This window comes from Trachemys scripta, chromosome 3 (assembly GCF_013100865.1).
Source record: "Trachemys scripta elegans isolate TJP31775 chromosome 3, CAS_Tse_1.0, whole genome shotgun sequence".
Classification (NCBI taxonomy): domain Eukaryota; kingdom Metazoa; phylum Chordata; order Testudines; family Emydidae; genus Trachemys; species Trachemys scripta.
In genome coordinates, this window is record NC_048300.1 from 61,168,716 (window position 1) to 61,192,258 (window position 23,543).

Below are 23,543 nucleotides of genomic sequence, written 5' to 3' on the forward strand. Positions count from 1 at the left end.
AGAGTGGAATAAATATTGAGGAGATATATATATGCTCTCTGTATGTGTGTATATATATCTCCTCAATATTTATTCCACTCTGTATGCATCCGAAGAAGTGGGCTGTAGTCCACGAAATCTTACGCTCTAATAAATTTGTTAGTCTCTAAGGTGCCACAAGTACCCCTGTTCTTTTTGCGGATACAGACTAACACGGCTGCTACTCTGAAATAAGTGACCAGAGTATGAGCTAGGTCTAGGGCACTTCCCATATAGCTTGGAGGTGGTCTGGCTTCCTGCAGCACTAACCAAACCCCTCCTTTTTCTGTCTCCCCTTGTAGAAGATTGCAGGTGAGCTCTACGGCCCCCTCATGCTGGTCTTCACATTGGTGGCCATCCTGTTGCATGGGATGAAGACATCAGACACCATCATTGTAAGGGAACATTTCAGTTTCAAGACAGGGTTTGCACCAGGCTTTGAGCTGCTGTTGGTTACAGGGGGTGCTTCTGTTTTGAGAGTGACTTAGAAATGCGTTGGTGAAAGGGACCTTGGTGTGCGGTAGGGCCTATTGCTCTGGGGCTGGCAGGGTCAGAAGAACCCAATTCTCTGCTGTCTGGGAATCTGGGCAGTGGGAAAGCGCCTACTGCAGTGGATGGACCAATGCAGGGGTATAGTGCTGCTGGAGCAGTCAAGAGCAGTGCTCTGGCACTTGAAATCCAGGACAGGATGGTCAGGAGTGAGAGGAGCCACCCTAGCTTGGAACAGAAGTGGAGTGTTGTGCTGGAGGTTCCCAGTGAGTGGCCAGAAAGGTCGTGGGGTGAGTTGTGAGTGGGGATGTTGTGAGATGGGGAGTGGTGGAGTTGGGGGGGCCAGGATATTGAGGTGAGTGGGGGCTGTGGCCAGTGGGGTTGAGGTGTTGGGCACTGCTGGGAGTCGCATGTATGGTCAGGGCTGCTGGGATGTGTGTGGGGGCTGTCAGGCTAAGTTGGGGCTTGGGGGGAACCATTGCCATTAACTGATCAGCCAGTTAAATTGGGTTTATGGAGCAGCCCAATAAACGTAGCTGGAGAATACCAGTGAGCGTTGCCCTAATTTGACATTTGTAGAGATTATTAATGTTGTAAAAACTGTATCTTATGTGTGCTGCCAGTGGGCTTTTTGACTAAGCACATGTGTGCTTTGGATGTGCCTTGCTACTTAGCTTTTATACACCAAACTGTAAACTGAGTTATGTATGTTTTATGTTGATACGATACATGTATTTATTACTAAGGGCTGAAGTCTCAATTGCTGTTATGCAACTTTTCAGTTAAATAAAATGTATTGGTAAAAGATGAGGTGTTGGATATGGGGGCTTTCTTATGGTGATGTCACACACAAGGCAGATTTTGGAGGCTGAGTTACCAATTTGAGATCACTTCTGCTGGCCTGCTGCACTATACAGTTTAGCACTGCATCACTGGTCCATGCCCCCCGGATGCTGCTAGTCAGGCATTAGGTAAACATCCACCAAAGGCAAGGGGAAATCTGCCGAGGGTGGGTAGTGGTTGGTTGGTAACTGTTCTGTGTGTGATGTCTTTTCTGCCATCCTTTCACCTTCTTGCTCTCTCTGCAGAGAGAAGGCACACTGATGGGCACAGCAATTGGCACTTGCTTCGGTTACTGGTTGGGCGTCTCCTCCTTCATCTATTTCCTGGCATACCTGTGCAATGCCCAGATCACCATGGTACAGATGCTGTCACTGCTGGTATGTTCAGAGCGGGGTTCTCGGGGTGCAGGGTAGCTGCACAGAGCTCCAACAGGGCATGGAGGAGGGGAATGTAGCCCTTGCATCATGGTAAACTGATGGTTTCTATTTGTGGCTGTTCTGTGTACATATGAACAATCCCTTGGGGGTAAGGCAGGAATTTACTTTGAGTCTCAAGCTGTTATCCCTGCTTGGGACCCCTCTCCTGGGACAAGGGGAAGGGGCAGTTGCTCCAGACTGACAGCTTGTTTCTTTCTCTGTTTTCAATGCCCAGCTATGAAACTCGAAGATTCCCATTTGCCTCTAGACATAAGTTAGTTTCCTTCATCTGCCACAGCCAGGCCCTGTGGTATCTAAGTCCTCAGCAGGCTCTGGCATTCTCAGGCAGGAAGCCATATCTCCAGCCGGCACAGTAGCCACAGCTGGTTGTGTGCTACTTGGCTGCCACACCTCTCTGGTGTATGTGCACTTAGTGAAGCTTTGGTAAGCTCAGAGTAAACTGCTTCTGTTCATGTCCAGTGCACCTCATGTGCCTCCATGCGGGGCTGCCACTCTTACCACACATATTCTGTTCCTTTCAGGGTTATGGTCTCTTTGGACACTGCATCACCCTCTTTGTTACCTATAACATCCACTTCCACTCCCTCTTCTATATCTTCTGGCTGGTGATCGGCGGCCTCTCCACACTACGAATGGTAAGGGATGGGCAGCCCAGCAGAGACTCTTGCTAAGCAGGCTTGAGAGCTGTAATTTTTGCAGAGATACATACTTAATGTCACTCCTCCCTCCCCTGACGTTAGTGGCTAACATCTGCATCTCACTAGGCTATTGGGAGCCCCACTGCTGGTGAACTGGAGGAGAGAGCAGCGTGATATGCTTTCTGCGCTGCAGGACTGGCAGTAATTCCCATCACAACTGAGTGGGATGTCATGGGAAGCAGCCTGACTCTCCCTTGTAGCAGGCAGCATGATGGGGAGTCCTGGAGGTCCATGCCCATTCCCCCAAAGAGTTCCTGGGGTCCATTAGCACTGACAGGAGGTTATTGCTCACTGAACTTGTTACCTTCCAACTCTTACCAATTTCCTCTGACTCGACCCAAGAGCTCTGTTTAGGGATATTGGAGGCCTGATTGCAACAGGGATCAGCCTGAAGAGGGGGTGAGGGATCAGCAAGCTCTTGCAGCTTGGCCTATCTCCCATGTGCATCTCCTGCTCAAGGTTCTGAAGTCAGAGGCAAGGGCCTTGTCTGTCTAACCTGTGTCCCCTTCCTAGGTTGCTGTGCTGGTGTCACGCACAGTAGGACATACCCAGCGGCTCATCCTGTGTGGAACCCTGGCTGCTCTGCACATGCTTTTCCTCCTCTATCTGCACTTTGCCTATCACAAGGTGGTGGAAGGTAAGAGAAGGGGCAGGAAGGCAACACCTGTTTAGGCTTGGGGTTATTGACTGGGTATCCTGAGGGTCTGCCTTCTGTTCTTCCCAAGCTGTAGCCCAGTTCTGGGTCAGATAACACAGGGAATTGCCATATGTGAACAGACGTGAGCTCCATCTACTCTAGAATCCTGTCTCTGCCAGTGGCCGGTACCAGATGCTTCAGAGGAGGGTCTAATGTGGGATAATCTGCTGCCTATGTTAGGTCTCATTCTAATAGCTAGAGACTGGCATAAGCCTTGAAGCACAAGAATTAATAGCCCTTCCAAAGTGTTAGCATAAGTGTTAACTCTGGATATTCTTGTCATCCATATAAACGTCCAGTCCCTTTCTGAATCTTGCTAAATTCTTAGTCTCGCTTACTGTCTGTGGCAGGCAGTTCCACAGTCTAATTATGCATTGTATGAAAAAGTATTTTTATCCACTTTGAATTTGATTAACATCCCTTGTTCTTGTGTTATGAGACGGGGAGAACAGATGCTTGTGATTTCCCTTGTTTAGGCCATTCAATATATATAATCTCCTCTCCAACTATAAACAATGCCAGTCTCTTCAAATGAGAGTTTTTCCAGGGCCCTAATCATTCTTGTCACCCTTCGCTAAACCCTCTTTAATATCCTGTTTGAGATGGGGTGACCAGAACTACATACAGTATTGCAGATGTGGCCCCACCCTTGATATTTATAGACTGGCTTAACATATTTTGGAACTCAGCACTGCCCTGTCATGGATTCAGTCTCTCTGCCAGAGCAAGGGCTCCAAGCCCACAGTGTGAGACTCATCTGCTGGGAAGAACATCTTCCAAAGGATTCCCCTAGCAATCACTTGCTTTAAAGGGGTTACAGAAAAGGCCTGGGGCATAGGGCCTCAGTCTGTACTTGTGTTCCCTGCCACCCCAGGTCCATATTTGTACTGCAGAGAAATACAGATGCCACACACCCCTTGCCAGCTGCAGCTCCTGCTGTAAATTCTGTATGTATAGCTAAGGATGAAAAGCAACACAAGATCTGTGGGACTGTCCTGAGGGACAACTGGATGGGTGCTAAAGTCAAATGGAGAGAGGGCTCCCTCTAGCTGAGAGTGTCTAGAAGTATCTCAGGGGAGCATGTGACACTGCAGTGGTCCCCCAGAGAGGATTAGGGCTGACAGCCGGAGGGTGAGGGACTCTGTATTCCACTCTTCAGAGACACACAGCCCCCTGCCCTACTGCAGAGGTGACAGGCTCTGCTCGGTGCAGCTGTTTGGCCATGTGCCCCCAGGGTTTGTTCTGGAAGTGTTACTGTTTATATGAACCTAAAGGCTGCCTGTCCTGCGACACCAGTCTACAGCATATATGTGCAACGCCTCTGCGCATGTGCCCTGGCCAGAGTGGAACAGAAACACTCTCCCTTAGTGTCTAACTCTCACTTTTTACTCTCCCCCACAGGTATCCTGGACACATTAGAAGGACCCAACATCCCCCCCTTTCAGAGAGTTGCCAGAGACATCCCCATTGTTGCCTCTGCTGTACTGAACGTAACAGCCAAAGCCATCGCGCTGACCCTGTAGCCTCATGGACTCTGATTTGCTGCCCTCACCTCTTCTGGAGCCATTAGGTCATAACCACCTGCTGTTACCTGGGAAAGGATAAAAGAGCAGGACTTGGGTTTCTCTGCACCTTTTTTGGGGAGCAGAGTGCAGGGCTCCCCCTTGTGTCTAAGGAACTCAGCTCTTCCCAGCCTGCATCTGTGCTGGTCAGAGCTGTCCTCAGTCTCCTGCACACTTAGCTGGGATTTCGTAGCTCTGTTGTTCCTGCCCCAACCCTTCTGCTTGCTCTTGTAACTCTCAGCCTATGTGCTCTGCTCCCCTCCTGAAGAGGGAGGAATTAAATGGATGTTGGTGCTGAGTGATGTCTTATGTTAGAACCTGCTCATGCAGGGGAGAGAAGTAAGAGTTTTTTGTTGGGTCCCATCTAATCTTTCCCTCTCCCCTCCCAGTGCCAAACAGGATTATGCATTGCAGTCTGTTCCCTAGGCCTTTATCCAGTGTATTTTTAAATGTCCTGTGAGGGGGCTTCCCTTGAGCAACTATTCAATAACTCAAAAGACCCTTCAACATTAGCAAAGGTGCCCTGAGAATCAGCTGGAATGTTGCACTGCTTAACTGAATCCCCTTCCTCAGCATGCCCCACAAACAATTCCTCTCCATTTCTAGTAGGTGCAGGCTTATCTCACCCTGCTTCCCTTCTTGTTGCTATTTGTCAGAGCCAGACTGACTAAGCTGTTTCACTCTTGGCCATGGAACACTGTCCCTCCACCTTCATGATCCCTCTGTTGCTCTTCTGTCACCTCCCCCTGCTTTGTTCTATGGGACAGGGCTTCCCCCACCCATCCCACCAGCGACTGCACTACTTGAGCCTGCTCAGAGCTGTTGGCAGAGGTGCTTATTTACCTCCTAGATGAGCCTATTCTAGGATGGTGCACAACTGGCTGGAAAACCACACACAGTTATCAGTGGCTCTCAATCAAGCTGATGGGACATCTCAAGTGGGGTCCTGCAGGGATCTGTCCTGCATCTGGTTCTATTCACTATCTTCATAAATGATTTGGATAATGGCATAGAGAGTACACTTATAAAGTTTTCTGATGATACCAAGCTGGGAGGGGTTGCAAGCAGTTTAGGATAGGATCAGCATTCAAAGTGATCTTGACAAACAGAAATAATCTGAATTAGGGACAGATGCAGAGTACTACAGTTAGGAAGGACTAATCAGTTCCACAAATACAAAATGGGAAAGAACAGCCTAAGAAGGAGTACTGCAGAAAAGGATATGGGCATTATAGGAAATCAAATTAATCAAAGTAATACTGTTGCGCAAAAAAAAAAAAAAAATCCCCATGTGTTTGTTTTTTTTTTAAACCAGGAATGTTTAAGCAAGACTTGAAAAGTAGTTCTTCCACTCAGCACTGATAATACTCCAGTTGAGGCCTTGCATCCAGTTCTGGGTATTACACTTTGGGAAAGATGTGGACAAACTGGAGAAAGTCCAGAGGGGAGCAACAAAAGTGATTGAAGGTCTTGATAATGATTTATGAGGAAAGATTGAAAAAAAAATTTGGGTTTGTTTAGTCTGTAGTGGACTGCGTGGGGGGAAGGACATAAGCCTTCAAGTATGGAAAGAGTTGTTATAAAGGAAAGTGATCTTCTCTTTAACCCCTGAGAAGATAAGCAATGGGCTTAAGATTGCAGCAAGGGAGATTTAGGTTAGACTTTAGGAAAAATTTCCTACTGCGTGGGTAGTTAAGTAGTGGAACAAATTACCTACAGAGGTTGTGGAATCCCTGTCACTGGAAATTTTAAAGAACAGGTTGGATAAACACCTGTCAGGGATGGTCTAGATCAGTGTTTCCCAAACTTGGGGTCGCCGCTTGTTTAGGGGAAGTCCCTGGCGGGCTGGGCCCGTGTGTTTACCTGCCCCGTCTGCAGGTCCGGCCGATTGCGGCTCCCACTGGCCGCGGTTCACTGCTCCAGGCCAATGGGGGCTGTGGGAAGCCACGCAGGCTGAGGGACCTACTGGCTACTGCTTCCAGCAGCTCCCATTGGCCTGGAACAGCGAACAGTGTGGGAGTTACAGCACTCACCTAGGACTGGGGACACCCTGTCCCAGTGTTTCTGAACAAAAATGAAATAGCTTCAGCAGGAATATCAGAGGCAGTCATGTTGTAGCTGGGTGTGCCTGTGCCCCAGGTCTGCCTCATGTCCTCCCCTTCTCCCTGAGCAGGAACTGCATAAGTCTCTGACTGTTGTTACACCCTTGCTTGGCTTGTTTATTGGCACACGGGTAACCTTCCTATTCCCATATTGGACTTTGGAAATTTTTCCATTAAACTCCAAACAGTCCAGCCAAAGTAACATTCCCTTTGGGACTTCTACCAGGCCTGAGCTCCACTTCCCAAGCCTGTTTTTAAGTACACTCCCAAGCCAAATCAACAAATCACAGATCCTCTTTAAATGTGCCCTTCTTCAAATGCCTCTCCCTAAGACACCCTTGTGTACAGTCCTCAGAAAAATCAATAAACCACACATCCAGTCTCCCTTTATCACATGATACTTCCCAGGGCTCTCTCTGGCCACAGGTTCCTTTTCTAAGCTCAGGATTACCTGTCTTCCCCAGCCCAGGGTGCTAGCCTGTCATCTTCCTTGAGGACCATCTTGCTGGTACTTCCTGTTTCCTTCCTTTCTTCATGAGAACTACCTGACTGTATATAGGGTAGAGGTGCCCACTATTAACCTTATTAGGAGGTACTTAACTGGCCACAGGTGGACTGAGTCCACTCCCTGTTAAGGGGCTAGTCCCAACTATGACAAGGAGAGACAGAGAAAACACCGTATCAGACTATCCCTCAGCCTGATGGCTAGGGACCGCTCCTGTAATGTGGGAGAACTCAGTTCAAACCCCTTCTCTACAGCAGGCAGACAGCAAAATTGAACCAGGATCTCCCCCAACCCAGGTGAGGGCCCTAATGACCAGGTTATAAGGGAGACTTTTCCCTCCTACCACTGGGTTATTCTGTGACTCTAGCCTCCCTTGCCTTTATTGAAATGCAGAACTTTGAGTTGGGTCAAAATTAAACATTTTGATATTTCTGAAACATTCTGATTTTTTTTTTTTTTTTTGGTTTTGGTTGAAACTATTTACTGAACTCACATTTCACAATGACCAAACTGGCACTTTTTGGCAAATTATTTAACAAACAATTTTTGCTCAGCTCTGCTGCTTAGTCACCTGTCTCTTTGTGCAGCTTTGTAACTTTCCACTCGCCAAACCTTCTCCCTGCAGACCAATGTGCTCAAACTAATTTCCCAACCCTCAGACACCCTCTTTAGCAAAACTATTGTGTGATCCGAGTACAGTCATTAAGGTTGACAACTCTCTTTTGTGCCCAGTCTTTGGAAGATGTGACACAGCCTTACCAACAAAGATGGAATCCACGCATGCACAGACAGAGGGGCATTCATGATCCAGCAGTTTTCATAGTAAGAACTTCATAATATCAACCAGAATTCCTAAATTGTACATAGGTTCCCCAATTCATCACAGGCTTCTACCCAGGGATACAGGCACATTCTCACAGCGCGCACACCCTGCAATGTAAGTTCAGTCCCAAAATAGCCTGTCTGGCTTCCCTTCTCAGGGCAGCTTATTTGGGTTTATGATCATCCAGAATGACCCAATCAGGATCACTTTGGCGGCAGTGTCTAGAGTCGGGTACTCTGTGTGGCTTAGAGTTGGGTACTCTGGGTGGCTTACTTTGGTCCACTGTCCTTTTTTCTAATGGCTTGAGTGCTAGGGCCTAGGTTCCAGCTAGTCACCTTCTGCTCTCATAATCTAGAATGAGTTTGTTCCTATTCTTCCCTGAATGCTGGTTCTTCCAACACCAAATGGAGCAGATGCAGCAGGACTGATTTAGAGATGGGGAAGGAGAGAGAGACAGCTCTAGGCCATTGGGCTCTAGGCCACTGGGATGATTCCAGGCCAGCTCAGCAGGGCCCAAAATTCATTCCCATCTGCCAGCTGGCCTACAGACACTAGATTCTCACTGCATTTCTTGGTAGGCTAGGCTCCATCAGAACTGGGTCTGCGGGGCTCCCAACACAGAGATGAAGAACCGTGTCTCCGCTCCACACCTAGAAATGGTTCCTCCAGCTTAGGCCCACTGTCTGGGTCCCAGCCCATGCGTCAGTGTGCAGGGCTCTCTGGGGAGTGCCACACCTGAGTCTGGGACTAGAAACTGGCATAAGGTCTCCCCCCCCCCCCCCATCCGCTGCTGTCCATACTGCTAAGAGCAGCAGTGCGGCTTGTTTCATTCCTTTTCCCAGTCCCAGTTTGTATTCTACGAGCACTAGTGTGAGTGTACAGTGGTATTTTCTGCCCAGTAGGGTTTTATATTCTGCTGAACCATATGGAGGTCAGCCAGTGCTTTTGCATAAGAAAGAACAATACATACAGTCTGCAGCGTAAGTTTTGCTACATAAGCCCCTTCCCTATGGCTCACTAAATCTGGTCTGGGGCCAGGATTAGGAACGGATTAGCCACCAGGCCTTCTTGCCCAATGCACCAGCTGTTTTCACAGCCCATGCCCCAAACACACAGAGTGGTGAGGAGAGGAATCGTGCTTGGAACTAATAGCCTCTGTCCTCTCAAAGTGTTCCTCACTATATGGAGAAGCAGATCCCAGCACCAGGACCTTAGAAGTGGTTTAGCACTCACTCCAAGTGATGCTGCAGGGCTGCTACAGTTAATGGAAGTTGGACATGTCCCAGGGGCTCTCTTCCCAGAGCCACTCTCTAATAATAGCCCTTTTAGTGGGACATGGGTAATTGGTGCCTGAAGGTAATCATGAGGGAGAATGCAACATCTTCTCCCTTTCAACCTGCACTGGCCAGAGGCACTGCGCTATCTGACTATTCTTCTCGCTGGAGCTACTGGCTGCTCTGACACACAGCCATTTTACTCACAAACCACACAGCAAAGGGCCTTATTCCCACTCAGACACCTAATCTGAGCACGTAAGAGATTCTGCAACTCCCTGTTCTCCTTGTTCTGTCATCCCTGGATGCAGGGAGCCAGTGTTGGCACCACAATGGCCTCTCCTGCTCCAGGGCCCATGCAGTTACTTCTCCACACCCACTTTACTTCACAGAGTCTTCTTGCTTGGGTTTTTGAGCCTTTTGAAAACCTAGGCCCCCATCAACCGCCTCCATCTCCATCCCATCTTCTGTGAAATGGGGAGACAGATATTCACCCGCCTCTATAAAGTGGTGGCTGGAAAGTGCTAGAAGACAGCTAAGGATTATTCAGACAGGATGTTGACACCTCCAGAGAAAATTAGGTGCTGCCACTAAGGCCTTGGACTTGTCACCTGAGCCCAGATCCTTATCTGCCTTTTTCTGCTGCTCCCCTTTGGTTTCTACATGCTGCCTTGTGCGACCTCATGAAATGCAAACCCTGGCTCCAGTGACCCCTTCTCCCTTCCAAAGAGAAAAGTTGAATGGGTACTTAACATGCTTATCAGGATCCTGTTTCTCCCTCACTTTCCATCTCCTTTCTCCTTCCCCACCTGTGCCTGATGCTCAGGGGCTTGGTTTTGCTGCCTTAATTACTCACAAGATGGGATTTTGCTTGGGAGTTTCTATATACAGCACCCAATCCTTTTCCTTAGCGGATTAGCTCTTTGCAGAAAGCTGCCTACGTATGCAGTTTAACCTAATCTTCACATCACCCCACTAGCTTCTTTTGCAATTTATACTGAGCTGAAATCTAGCCATAGTCTCCCTGCTTCCTATTTCCCACCAGCTATAGAAATCTTTTAGGGACCTCAGCATGGTGCTTTCCCAGCTCCCTCTCATCTGCACCTGGGGAACATTGTGAATGGAAGGGGGTCAGGCCCCCTTCACCTGCATTGCTCACACTTAGTTCGTTCATTTAATGGGAGTGGGCCAGAAAAGTCCTGTGCAGTGAGTGTTGCTGAGGTAAGCAAAGCTGGGATGTGTCCCAACCCCCTTTTCTGCCTCCCTGCACTGAGCAAAGGATGTGAGCAGAGCCTGGCCTGTCTAACTCAGATGATGCGCCCTGGGGGCAGGAACCATGTTGCTGAGCACACACTCCAGTGTTTATCAAAGAAATCCCCAGGTCTCAGGCCTCTCTGCTCTGACAGATCATTCCCTGATCAGCTTTCATTCACTCTCTCCACTGGATGAAGAAAGGCACAGGGTTAGTGGGGTAGGCAAACTGCCTGACTCCCTTCATTGCTACTGTGTGTCCAGCTGTTATCCAGAATCCTTCCCCAGACCCTGCCTCTCCTCCTCTTCTTTCAGAGTAACCCTCCTGGGATCTACAATCCCCTGTCATTTCCCTGCCTCAGCCAAGGCTCTGTTAGTCCCATGATACCCTAGATTATCCCCGTTAGCCTTTGAGATCGTCAGGCTCAATGGGTAGTGATCAACGGCTCGATGTCTAGTTGGCAGCTGGTATCAAGTGGACTGCCCCAGGGGTCGGTCCTGGGGCCGGTTTTGTTCAACATCTTTATTAATGATCTGTATGATGGGATGGATTGCACCCTCAGCAAGTTTGCAGATGACATTAAGCTGGGGGGACAGGTAGATACGCTGGAGGGTAGGGATAGGGTCCAGAGTGACCTAGAAACATTGGAGGATTGGACTAAAAGAGATCTGATGAGGTTCAACAAGGACAAGTGCAGAGTCCTGCATTTAGGACGGAAGAATCCCATGCACCGCTACAGGCTGGCGACCGACTGGCTAAGCAGCAGTTTTGCAGAAAAGGACCTGGGGATTACAGTGGACGAGAAGCTGGATATGAGTCAGAAGTGTGCCCTTGTTGTCAAGACGGCTAATGGCATATTGGGCTGCATTAGTAGGAGCATTGCCAGCAGATCGAGGGAAGTGATTATTCCCCTCTATTCAACATTGGTGAGGCCACATTTAGAGTACTGCAGCCAGTTTTGGGCCCCCGACTACGGAAAGGATGTGGACAAATTGGAGAGAGTCCAGTGGAGGGCAACGAAAATGATTAGGGAGCTGGGGCACATGACTTACGAGGAGAGGCTCAGGGAACTGGGCTTATTTAGTCTACAGAAGAGAAGAGTGAGGGGGGATTTGATAGCAGCCTTCAACTACCTGAAGGGGGGTTCCAAAGAGGATGGAGCTAGGCTGTTCTCAGTGATGGCAGATGACAGAACAAGGAGCAATAGTCTCAAATTGCAGTGGGGGAGGTCTAGGTTGGATATTAGGAAAAACTATTTAATTAGGAGGGTGGTGAAGCACTGGAATGGGTTACCTAGGGAGGTGGTGGAATCTCCATCCTTAGATGTTTTTAAGGCCCGGCCTGACAAAGCCCTGGCTGGGATGATTTAGTTGGGGTTGGTCCTGCTTTGAGCAGGGGGTTGGACTAGATGACCTCCTGAGGTCTCCTCCAACCCTAATCTTCTATGATTCTACGAAACTACGTGACTCCCTTATATGTTTTGCTGTGCAGAAGAAAATGTGCCTTCCACTCTGCCCTTTCAAGCCATGCTTTAGTTCCACCACCGCAGCCCCAGGCCTTGGCCTCTGGGCATGCCCCTCTGCATGGCTCTCCTCCATTTCTAATTGAAATAGCAGATCAATTCACGTGCATAGAACTTGATCACCTTACACACAGGTGGCCCAAACCTTCACAGGGACAATTCCACTTGCAGACACCCCGGCTAAGACATCCCTCAAAATCTTTATACAAGAAGCAACTAGCTTTCTGTCTCTGTGACATTGGGCCTCCGTCTGTCCCTGTGTCCTGGCCCATCCTTCCATTTGGAAAATTCTTTTGCCCAAAGTCACTAGCCCTGGATCACAGAGGCTAGTTCAGGCAGGCCTGGATGTTAGCTGTCTTACAACACAAAAGAACCTGAGAGAGATTTGACTAAAGCCAATGGCCTCTGCAACCAGCTCCTCTGCAACTCCCCAAGCAAAGAGAAAGTGCCTAGTCAACAGGACCCCCGAACCACCATTTGGAAGCTGTTGCTGCAGCCAGCCCTCATGGCGTCCCTTGTGGAGGCCCTCCGTTTTAATCCTTGCAGTGTAAAGTTTTATATCAAGCACTCTCACTAATGTCATACCAGGCATTTTACTTATACCCGTACCACAACAATATTACTAACAGTGAATAATACAGCATCTTTGTTCCCAACATCACCTTGCTGGCCCCCAGCCTACCACCAACTCCACTCACCTACCAGTCCCTACTTAAGAAGATGTCTCTGATAGCAGCAGCCCTGAAAGCACCATTTAAAATTCTTTTCTCCCCATTTCTAGCCCAACATCTTGACCCTCCCGGGGTTGGCATGTGGGGTTGTCTCACTTGATGGGTAGCTCCTTGACACACCACAATATCTTCCCCACTCATCTCTGGCCTGGAAGTAGGGTCCTTTTTACACACATCTGGCCCTCTCAGATGTCCATGGAACTTATTAATTTCCTGGCCCTTTGACTGGGTGCTTCAGACAAGGCTCTGTTAGTCCCATGATACCCTAGAATATCTCCTCAGCCTTTGAAACCATGCAATTCCCTCTTCAGTGACTCTATTACCTGGACCACTGCTCTTCTCTTTGCTTTCCCACGCTCTGCTTTAATGCCACTAGGGCTGCTCCAGGCCTTGGCCTCTGGGCAAATCCCCTCTCCTGCTGTCTCTCCTTCTCCATTTGTAGTTCAATCACATGACATACCCCAGCAGGGTTCGGTTCCTTTCCCTAAGCCCGAGTTGCAACCCAGGTATCCAGCCTGGAGAGGCCAGTGGCCTGAACAGGGGAGTGGGAATTGGAAGCTCCTGACCACAGCGTGCAAATTCCTCCCCCTCTCATTGTAAGGGGTGGATCTCGCCCCCAGGGGGACTAAGGGCTTCATGGGCCGAGGGGTGTGAGGTACAAGGCCTCCTGCCCTAACTATATTTGGGGGGGAGGGGATATATCCCAAAATAGAGGTGCAGCAAAGTGGCCTAAGGAAAGGGTGGGGGATGGGCGGTCCCAGGCTGTTTGCACGGGGCCAGGTACCTGCTGCCCCGCACCCAGCCAGGCAGGGGAGGAGGCGGAGGCTGCTGGTTTATGGCAATAGGAACCAGCCAGCCCTCGCCGGGCCGGCCCCACACAAAGCCGGATCCCCGCAGCGGCGCTGGCCCAGGGGGCTCGGCTGGCACCAGGCACAGGCGGCTACAGCCTCTGCCGAGCCGGTAGGAGGAGCCGGGGCTGCGAGGGAGGAGCCGCTCCGGCTCGGCAACACGGTGATCCGGAGCAAGGTGCACAGGGAGCCGGGCCCAGCCGGGGGCCCGGCCAGCTCCGCCCCGGGAATCCCGGTGCCACGGCAGCAGAGTCCCCGCCTCCAGCAGAGCAGGTGCGGCGGGCGGAAAGAGCCGTAACGCAGAGATCCCGGGCTGGCTGCCGCCTGCCGGGGGAAGGGAGCTGGGCACCGGGGTAGGGATGATCCGCGCCCGGGGAGGTCCCGGCCCCTGATGTGGCTCTGAAGCCGGATGACAGCGCAGCCCCCTTCCTTCCCCTTCCCCGGTCTCACGGGCTCCGCGGCTCTGTCTCCCCGTATCATTAGCGGTCGGGCTCAGATCCCTCCGAATCCGGTGTGACCCATGCGGTGATCCGGCTCCGATCTGGATATAGACCCTCCTTCTTGGTGATCCGGCTCCCGCGGTACCCGGCTCCGTTGCGGATTGCACACCTCTTTCCCATCCCGGGAATCGTGCTCCTTGACTCTACCCGTAACTGCGTCGAATTTTGCAGCCGCTATAAGGATTGGAGACTATCTACCTGCTTCTATTTGGATTGCACATAGTTTCCTTGCACCGCTCGAGGTTGCACAGCAGCGCTGCACGGACCCGATTGCACAACATCAGCACCGACACAGCTCCAGATTGCACGTGAGTTACTTGCAGGAATTGGGATTGCACAGCAGCCTTTGCACAGGACCATATTGCACATTACTTACCTGCACCAATCCGGATTGCTCAGTAGCCTTGGGCTAATCCAGACTGCACAACATCCTTTACACTAATTAGATTTGCACAGCAGATCCCAACATTGATTGCACCAATCCAGATTGCACCTGCACTGATCTGGATTGCACATTAATCATTTGCACCAATTCAGATTGCACATTATTTACCTGCACAGATCCAGATTGCACAGCAGCTTCTGCAGGTGTCTGTGGTGTTTGCTCACTGCCAAAACTGGTGAAAGATGTTGCCGGGGTCTATCCAGATCTCTGGGGAGACTTTATCAAGTGCTGAGATCCGTGACATTTGTGAGAGCCTGCGGGAGAACTCGGTGCGACTGCTGTCACTCCGGGGTTGCCAGCTTTCTGACCGGGATTTCGAGCGCATTTGCCGAGGGGTAGCGGAATCTCACTCCTTGGCTCAGCTCAACCTCAACCTGGGGATTGTGTCCAACATCAACCGGGTCAAGCAACTGGCAGAAGCCCTGAAGACAAACCGCTCCATCCAATCTCTGTTGTAAGTAGGGGAGACCTTGCTGGTGCCATGGAGATGGGCCACCTCCAAGAGTGGCCATCCAGAAGTGCAGTATCCCTGCCCCCAGTGAGCACCCATGTCAGGAGATGTGCTTGCCCCCCAGCCTGTTCTGACAGGGTTGCCTCACCCCTCTGTGGCACTCTGTTGCTCTTCAGTCCTGTAAATTAATTCCTATCTGAGAAAAAATGTATTTGATTTTAAGCATCAAGTCCCCCTGCCCCATGCTGGGAGGAGGCCACCACTGCACCTCTCCCATCTGTATTCTCCTGGCATATCTGAAAACTCTGCTATGTTGGAAGGGGGGTGTCTCTGCATCCTTAATTCCCCAGACCCGTCTGTCCATGCTGCGAGGGAGTTGTCTGCACCCCTGGAGTCCCCAGCCTAGCTTCCCATCCTATGCTGAGAGGACTGTCTCTGTACCTCTACCACCTGTCACCAATCTGTTCTAAGCTCCCTCATTCAGGGACACAGCATCCCTAGGCATTTTGGAGCGTTGCCCCCACCAGGCAGAGGCATCTTCCTCCTGTTCCCTCTGTTTCTCGGTTCCCATCGACTGAGACAGTCCCCAGTGCCCTCAGGAAGGCACATTAATAATCCCTAGCCTTTACCCACACAGCCTCCATGGGAGCCCCCTGACAGATGCCGGCCTAGCTCTCCTCAATCCAGCACTCTCCATCCATCCCTCTCTGGTGGCTTTGGACTTGGGGGACTGCATGCTGGGTGACGAGGGCATCAACTTGATCTGTGGGCTCCTGCCTCCCGATGGAGCCAAGTCAGGTAAGCAAAAGGGTCTGTGGGGTATGCAGTGGCCAATGGAACTCCTATATGGCTCAGGCCCCTCGGCTTAAAGCTAAACGTCCTTTGCCTGTGACTTGTTAGAGGAGCAGGACATAAAGTTTCTCCCTCTGCTGAGACATGGCACGAGGCTTCTCCTCCCAGCGTAAGTGCAGTGGAACAGTCCCTTAGTACAGAAGCCATTGCACCGGGTGAGGACTCTGCTTCCTCCTTGCGTAGTTCTAAGGGGAGGGAGCCGTGTCCAATGGAGCATGGCTCCTGGTACAGTGGACTGTTCCATTGGCACGATGCTTGTGGGGAATGGTGGCCAGTTTGCTGCCTTGTGATGGGAGAGTTTGAATTTAGGGGGAGGGAGGCGCAAGGCTTGGACTTCTGATTTGGTGTTAATATTTTGCATTTGTGAAGCCTGAGCTGTGATTGGTGCATTTACAGTGAATGCAGATCAATGCACATTACATTCCTCCTCCCCCCCCCGCCCCTCCCCATCCTGCCCCGGAACTGGGATTTACAGTAAATTCGCCCCATTGGCTCCCCTGGGAATTAACACTGAATGATCATCCCTTGTGGCTGTTTTATGGGGAAGGGACTAACTGTCCGCTGGCTGAATAAGTTCCTCTTTACAGGGGATGAAGTCTGAGGCCTGGGCTCTGTCTCCACCCTCTCACCCCAGCACCCTAACCAGCTATTGACCTCAGGCCTCCCCAGGTATATGCTCAGAATAGACACAGCAGCCACCCCTCCTGAAACTCAAGCTTCAGTACCTGCCTGTCCTGCCCATCTCCCCCTCCCATGCTGAGACTGCTTTTTGTGAGCAAATGAAGGGGCAACACTGCAGGTTGTAGCGCTAATCAGATAATTAACCTCTCCTCTGGAAGGTTTGGTGACTTGTCTGGACCCTTGGGGTGTTCATTGGCTTCTCTCTTTCTTCTCCAGGCCTTAAGGAGTTAACATTGAGTGCAAACCCAGGTGTCACGGCCAAAGGTTGGGGGCGCCTGGCCATTGCAGTAGCTCACAGCTCCCAGGTGCGAGTGTTGAACCTGGACTACAACCCCCTCGGTGAGCGGCACAGGCGTGAGAGGCTCTGAACTACTAGCTTGACAGGCTTTGTGTGAGTTTGCTGCTGCTGAAGGTGCTGGTCTGGTGGCCCTGGAGACTGACTCTAGACCAGGGGCATCCTGGGGACTGGCAAGGCAATGCAGGTTCCTCCACACTGTCCCTTCTGCTGGGCCTCTTCCTTGCCCTGGAGATGAGGGCTAGGGTGACCAGATATTAGGAGATTTGTCTTATATAGGCAACTATACCTCCCACTCCCCACAAAAAAAGTGTCCCAATTTTTCACACCTGTTATGTGGTCACCCTAGTGAGGGGGGAGTTCATTCTTCATAGCCCATTCAGTTCTCTGCTTGAGACTGGGGGCCAGTTAGTTCCATTTGTGCTGATAGTTTGTGTGATGAGGACACGTGTCCTGCCAGGAAATGCATCAAACATGCTTCACAGAGGAGATAGCAGCTGCAAGCAACCTAGAGAGGAAAGACTGTGTCCCGCACCTCCATTCCCCGGGGACTCTTGGCTCCCCTTGTCCCACAGCTGTGTTTGCCTGTGTCAGGCCTCAGCTCAGGTGGCAACCTTCCTCTGCTCCCTCCCATTCCCAATCCCTTAGGCCTGAGCAATTGGCCTGCCAGATGGAAAATGCCCCCCTCCCCCCTTTCCTCCAGCTCCTTCCCTGGATAATAGCATGGAGAAGAGCCTGGCAATGGTTGCCATGGAAACCAACTCTCCTTCTCCAGCTTGTGTTGCTGGAGCAGGATTGGCAGCTGGTGAGGCAGAGACCAGGCCATGTGGCTCTCCTACCTCACCCTGCCCCAGGAAACTAGGCCAAGCATCTCTCTCTCCCCTCCCTGCCCCATCCCCCCACCTCCACCCCACCCCAGCAGAGACCCTGGCTGGCTGGGTGCTTCTACTCTGTGTTAAGAGTTCCTAACATGGTAGCTGATGGAGCCCCACCTGTGACTGTCCCCTGCCTCCTTCCTGGGGATTTTCAGGAGAGTGCTTCATGGGCACTGGCTGCCAGTGGGGCCAGCCCCAAAAGAAACGTTCCCCTGCAAGGGGTGACAGCATGTCTGCTGGCTAGGACAGTAGACTCCTGGGTTCTATTCCTGACTCTAAGAGGGAGTGGGAGCTAGTGGTCAGAGCAGAAGGGCTGGGAGCCAGGACTCCTGAGATCTATTCCTGGCTCTACTACTGACTTCCTCTCTGACCCTGCGGCCAGTCACTTCCCCTCTCTGTGCCTGAGTTTCCCAACTGGTGATGACGGGAGGCTCCGAGATCCTTGGGTAAGTGGATGGAAGGTGCTGTGTATGAACAAAATCTTCTTGTAAGAGAAACAGTTTCACTATGTTCCTTCAAGTTCTCCTTGTTCACTCCCAGAACAGCCAGTCACAGCCCACAACTAACAATCCATCCCCCCCAACTTGTCTCTTTTCACAACCAACAACCCTTCACTTCCTCCTCCAAAGTGTTCTTGGCACATAGGGATTAGCTGGTAGCATTGGGACAGGGTAGTCCCATGATCTGCCTGGCCCAGTGGATGCATGATCAGTGTGAAGCCAGACTCTGCTGACATCCCCTGGCTTTCTTCTCCTCCAGGTGACCAGGTAGCAGGGATGCTGGCTGTTGCTGTGGCCTCCAGTCGCACCCTGGAGGTTCTGGACTTGGAAGGAACAGGACTTACCAACCATTCGGCCCAGGTAAGGAGTGTCTGGTGCTGATATAGCATCATCTGCATCTGAGGGACACAGGTGTCAACAAACAGTGGAGTCCCCAACCCTGAGATGTACCTCCTTCCTTCCCCCACATCAATGGATCCTCTTCTCAGAACAGTCTCTGCACCTAGAAGTACTGTTACTATCTGTTCCTTTCCCTGACCCATGGCTCTCAGCCCTTAGAGGTCCTGCTCAGTCCTAGCCACTGGAGGGCGAAAGAGCAGAATTTTTTGCATCTCTGGTTCTCTGGAAAAGTGAAGGAGAAGGTTTGGTTTCAGGAATAAAGTTTGTGAATAAGTCTTGGAGTTTAGTCTTAGAGCGGGTAGGATTTGAGATTAGGAGGTTATAGATAATTATCTGCTTAGTGTTTTTTTGCAGTCTCTTCTCTGAGAAGCTCAGCTCATGGTACTGAGATTTCCCATTTTCTCTGTCTCGTCTGACTCAGGCTTACAGGGGACACAGCTGGAGGTGGCAGGGGACATTTGCAGGTAGGAGAGAGCAGGAGTAGTTTCCTCCTTGGGTACAGCCAGGAAGTCCTGGCAATGGTCTCAGGTGGAGAGTTCTTGGTGTCCTAAAAGCTGGTGTGGGGGGCTCAGAGCCAGTGGAGGGCAGAGAGAAGAAACGAGGACGGGTTGGGGTGGATGAAGAGAGTATAAAGCAGCTCTGAACCCCTTTCCCGTCAATCTGACTTCTGTCTGTGCTGCCTCTCTACCCGCTTCTGGCTCTTGTTCTGCTCAGACCTTGCTGGACATGGTGGAGAATTACCCAACAGCCCTGCGGACGCTGATCCTGGCAGAGAACAGCATCAGTCCTGAGCTGCAGCAGCAGATCTCAGACCTGCTCTCCGAGGGTGAGGAAGAGGAGGAGAATGAGGCTCATGAAGTCACGGCCAGGGAGAAGAACCCCTGGATCTGCCAGAGCAGTAAGACCTCTGGGACCCCAGAGAGGTGGAGATGAGGCTGGACTGGGGAGGCTGGCAGGAATGAGGGTTCCGTGATGTTTTCTGCTGGGATGAGCATGTCACTGTGGGGTTGGTAAATGGACAAGGTCCCACCTCATTTGTGGGCTGGAATACAAACTGACTTCAAGTCTCATCAACCAGTTAAGTAGAGTTGGGCTGGGTCAGTACTTCTATAGGAAGCCTCCCAGGACAATCCGGCTTCTGCAAGAAGTGGAGGTGGGGCTCAGTGGGCTCTTCCCAGTACCAGTGTCCCGGCATGATGCTGAAGGAATTAACATCTTTCAGCAGAGACGTAAAATCAGAGTCATGAATATTAAAGCTCTCATGGGTCTTTTCATAAAACTTGGGGAGTTGGCCCTGGTGTCTCAGCTAAATTCCAGCTCATGTCATTCCAGACTGCTTCCCTAAATTCCCCTCCAATTTGAATGGGGTAAACCTTGTGAGGGTTACCAGCACTATATTCTATCTGCAGTGGCTGTATTTGAAGGAGAGGGATATTGGAGCGATTCCAGTGAGCTATTGTATACCAATGTTTGATAGGAATCCAGCAGAACTAACAGGGATAAAGGCAAAAAGGAGATCTACCCAGATCCTGCTCATTGTTTAACCCAAGCTCCCCAGTTGTCCCATCAAAATAGGAACTAGTATAGCTGCTCCTAAAGCACCGAACAAATCCAGACTCCAATGCCATAGCACCACAAAAACTTGGAACTAGTACCCGGATCCAGCCAATTTTTGGCCAGTGCTCACTCCTGCCCACTCCCAATTCCAGTGTCTAAATAGAGAACAAGTATAGCTGCTCATAATGCACCAAAAACATCTGGACCCGGACACATCTCGGTGCAGCAGTGCCCCAAAACCTGTCTCCAACACCCAGATTCTGTGAGATCCAATCAATATTTCGACCAAGTCCCCCAAATTTCATTGTCCAAATAGAGACCAGCACAGCTGCTCTAGTCCAAAAACATGTGGACCCCAATGCTTCCTGGTGCAAGAACCTGACTCCAGCATTTGGGAAGAAGGATGGGGTGGTCTGCTATTAAATAGCCTTCTCAACAGAAATACATATGTGTTCAGCTCCATACACACCATCCTCAAGGTACTCAGCTGAGTTTGGGGAAGAATTCCTTTGGCAACAGTGGCTGGTTCTTTGTGCAGTCACGTACTGGCCAGAGCCATCAGGAGCAATGGGGAGGGTGAGGTAATGGTATGTCCTATCTGCTTTCCGGCTTCACCTTCCTCTTTAAAACTGACCAGGGAAGTTACATGTCAACCCTCCATTCAGACAGTGTGAAGAGCGGGACTTTCCAGGTATCAGCTGGGAAACAAAGTGCCAAGTGCTGGTGGTCACATGGCCCCTTGGTTCCCATGTGTATTAGGGACAGATCTGCTGCTTACTCCTGTAAACCCTGCAGCGCCAGCACAGCTAAAGGGAGGGAGCGAGCTTGATTCTCTTCTTGTGGATTGGCAACAGAAAGGTTGCGAAGTTCAAGCCAGTTATACCTGTACAGCCTCTCTGAGAGCACAGGAGTTGTGATTGAGGGCAGACTTTGCAGGCAGTGGGATTGCACAGGTGTCACTGAAGGGCCAATTTGGCCAGCAGAACCCATAGTGCTCATGATGATGGACAGACTCTCAGATCCCAGGGGGAGTTTTCAGGGCTGGCTTGTCCTTTGTAACCTGAGCACACGGCGTCCCTGGGAGACAATACATCTGGATCCCCGCAGTGGCATTGGGGCAGTCACTTTAAGGTCCCCCAGAAAGCATTAACTCTGCCATGTTGCACAGAGAGTGTGCATCTGGTCACCTCTCTGTCTCAAAATCCTCTCTGGCTTCTGGCTCCTTCCATGTTAGCCAAGCTCCTCCTTAGCCCTCATTTGCTCTGCCTCACTCGTGTCCTTTGTCCCCTTCTCTCACTCTCGACTCTGCGCCTGGTGTCCAGACCTGTCTTCTTCTCCAGCTCAAATGACTAACATTCTCTCTCCCATCTGCTCCACAGATCCCAGCTCCCAGATGGTCTTGGTGACATCAGGTCTGGGCGAGAGCCTCTTAGCAGAAACAGAGATGTGACTAGGATACTCCTGCAGCATCTACTAAGAAAAGCAATGTTTGCCTGTATGGGTGGGCCATGTGCAATGCGTGCATGGAGTGTGTGTGTGTGTGTTCACACCACACATGCTGGGTGAATGTCTGTGCTGTATGTGTGCATACCCTGCTGTGCCCAAGCCCACGTGCCTCCAGGAGGCCTGCCCCAATTATGCGCTCACATCCTTCAAGTCCCATCCATGCCACCTTTGGGTTCTGAGTTTTGGATCCTGGCCTGAGTGAATCTACATGAGTGTCTGTGTCACATGCTCTATCAGCTGCTTGTGCTTATCCACTCACTGCATGTTTAGATCACACAGCCTCCCCCTCCTGGCAGTACATTCCTGACCCACGTGCTGAAGGTTGTATTTATTCAGAGGTATATATTTGTGTATAACAGATGTTCTTTCTATTGCTTGTACCGGTGTCTTGAAGAGAGTTTTATAAAGGTCACAGACGTGGCACAGCTCATGGCTGCAAGAGGCTCTATCATTCCTGGTCCCACTGACAGGGAAGGGCGTTGAATGGGCTGGGAGAGGTTGATTGAGCGGGTGAGCCCGTATGTCCTGGAGCAGGTGCTGGGCAGGGTGTGTGAGCAGAGACCACATGGCCAGACTCTACTGCTCTGTCTCCACTTTCCCGTGACCCAGCGCTGGCTATCAGGCTGGATGGGCTGAGAAGTTCTTGATTCTGTCCTTGGGGGAGAGAGCCAGATCCAGTGCATGTATATAGGAGATGCTAGAAGGCCTGTCTGTACCATGGCTCTCTGCTGTTCCATGAGAGCAGAGCCCTGAAATCTCACTCATTGCTGGAACCTTCGAAGCATTTGCTCCCACGAGGAATCAAAGCGGAGCCAGATTCTGTATAGCCCCATCTCTGTGAAGGGAATTACAGTGAGAAAGGGCCAAAGCCCTTGCAGTAACAGGGGCCTGTCCCTCTAATCCTGGAGCTCTTCTAACTCTAGCTCTTGCAGAGCTGGGCAGAGCTGGCCAGTGAAAACCTAGGTGCTGCAGGCAGAGGGGAGGGGGACTCAGGCAGGGGTGCGCTGCCCTTTCGCTCAATGCCTCTGGAAAGTGCAGAGGGATGCAGTTACAGGGTGCGACAAGGGGATTCAGGCAGAGGTGCTCCTTGGGCCACATCCACACCAATACTCCAGGGCAATGCCAAGGGACGATGTGCTGTAGAAGCCGCTGTATCTCAGGTGAGCCTTAAAACCAAGGGTCTACTCCTTGTCTTGGAGCAATTTATGTAAGAGTGGGGAGGGAGGTCAAATTCCAGCTTGTGCGAATCCAGCCTGCCTTCCTGAATCTGCCCTGGGAGATGGCTTGTCTTGCCCTCCCATGGTGCGTTCCCACGTGCTGTTAGTCCAGGCTGGCAGCTTTGCGTCAGTGAGTTTGTAAAGCAGCAAAGAGTCCTGTGGCACCTTATAGACTAACAGACGTATTGGAGCATGAGCTTTCGTGGGTGAATACCACTTCGTCGGATGCACAGGACTCTTTGCTGCTGTTACAGATCCAGACTAACACGGCTACCCCTCTGATACTTGAATTTGTAAAGTGCTTTGGAATGGCTGGGGCACGGGAGCAGTTTAAGAGGTTTTATTCCATAATAAAACCCAGCAGGGCAGAGCCCCATCGCATCTGAACTCAACCTAGCACCTCCTGCACGGGCACTAGAGAACCAGGCAGAGTGGTTAGCTTGAAAGGCTCAGACTGGAGCTGG

The 23,543-nt window shown here is 50.9% G+C and overlaps 2 protein-coding genes across 3 annotated transcripts in view; both read left to right on the forward strand.

The window, feature by feature from the left end:
* Positions 1–5,053, forward strand: part of YIPF3 (Yip1 domain family member 3) — an 8,600-nt gene extending 3,547 nt beyond the window's left edge. The window contains exons 5-9 of the mRNA XM_034764878.1: positions 321–413; positions 1,596–1,727; positions 2,309–2,422; positions 2,999–3,122; positions 4,584–5,053. Of these exons, the coding sequence (XP_034620769.1) occupies positions 321–413; positions 1,596–1,727; positions 2,309–2,422; positions 2,999–3,122; positions 4,584–4,705 (585 nt within the window). The 3' untranslated portion in view covers positions 4,706–5,053. The remainder of the gene's footprint in view (positions 1–320; positions 414–1,595; positions 1,728–2,308; positions 2,423–2,998; positions 3,123–4,583) is intronic.
* Positions 5,054–13,771: 8,718 nt separating this feature from the next.
* On the forward strand, positions 13,772–22,290 carry LRRC73 (leucine rich repeat containing 73). Of its 2 annotated transcripts, none has more exons than XM_034764880.1 (6): positions 13,772–15,200; positions 15,835–15,995; positions 16,947–17,069; positions 18,660–18,760; positions 19,514–19,625; positions 21,736–22,290. In XM_034764880.1, exons 1-6 carry the CDS (start codon positions 14,929–14,931, stop codon positions 21,804–21,806), a joined length of 840 nt encoding a protein of 279 aa, XP_034620771.1. In that variant the 5' UTR covers positions 13,772–14,928; the 3' UTR covers positions 21,807–22,290. The 2 variants fall into 2 exon arrangements, with proteins under 2 accessions (XP_034620771.1, XP_034620770.1); XM_034764879.1 differs by having other exon boundaries at positions 13,775–15,200; positions 19,514–19,697.
* The last annotated feature ends 1,253 nt before the right edge of the window (positions 22,291–23,543 follow it).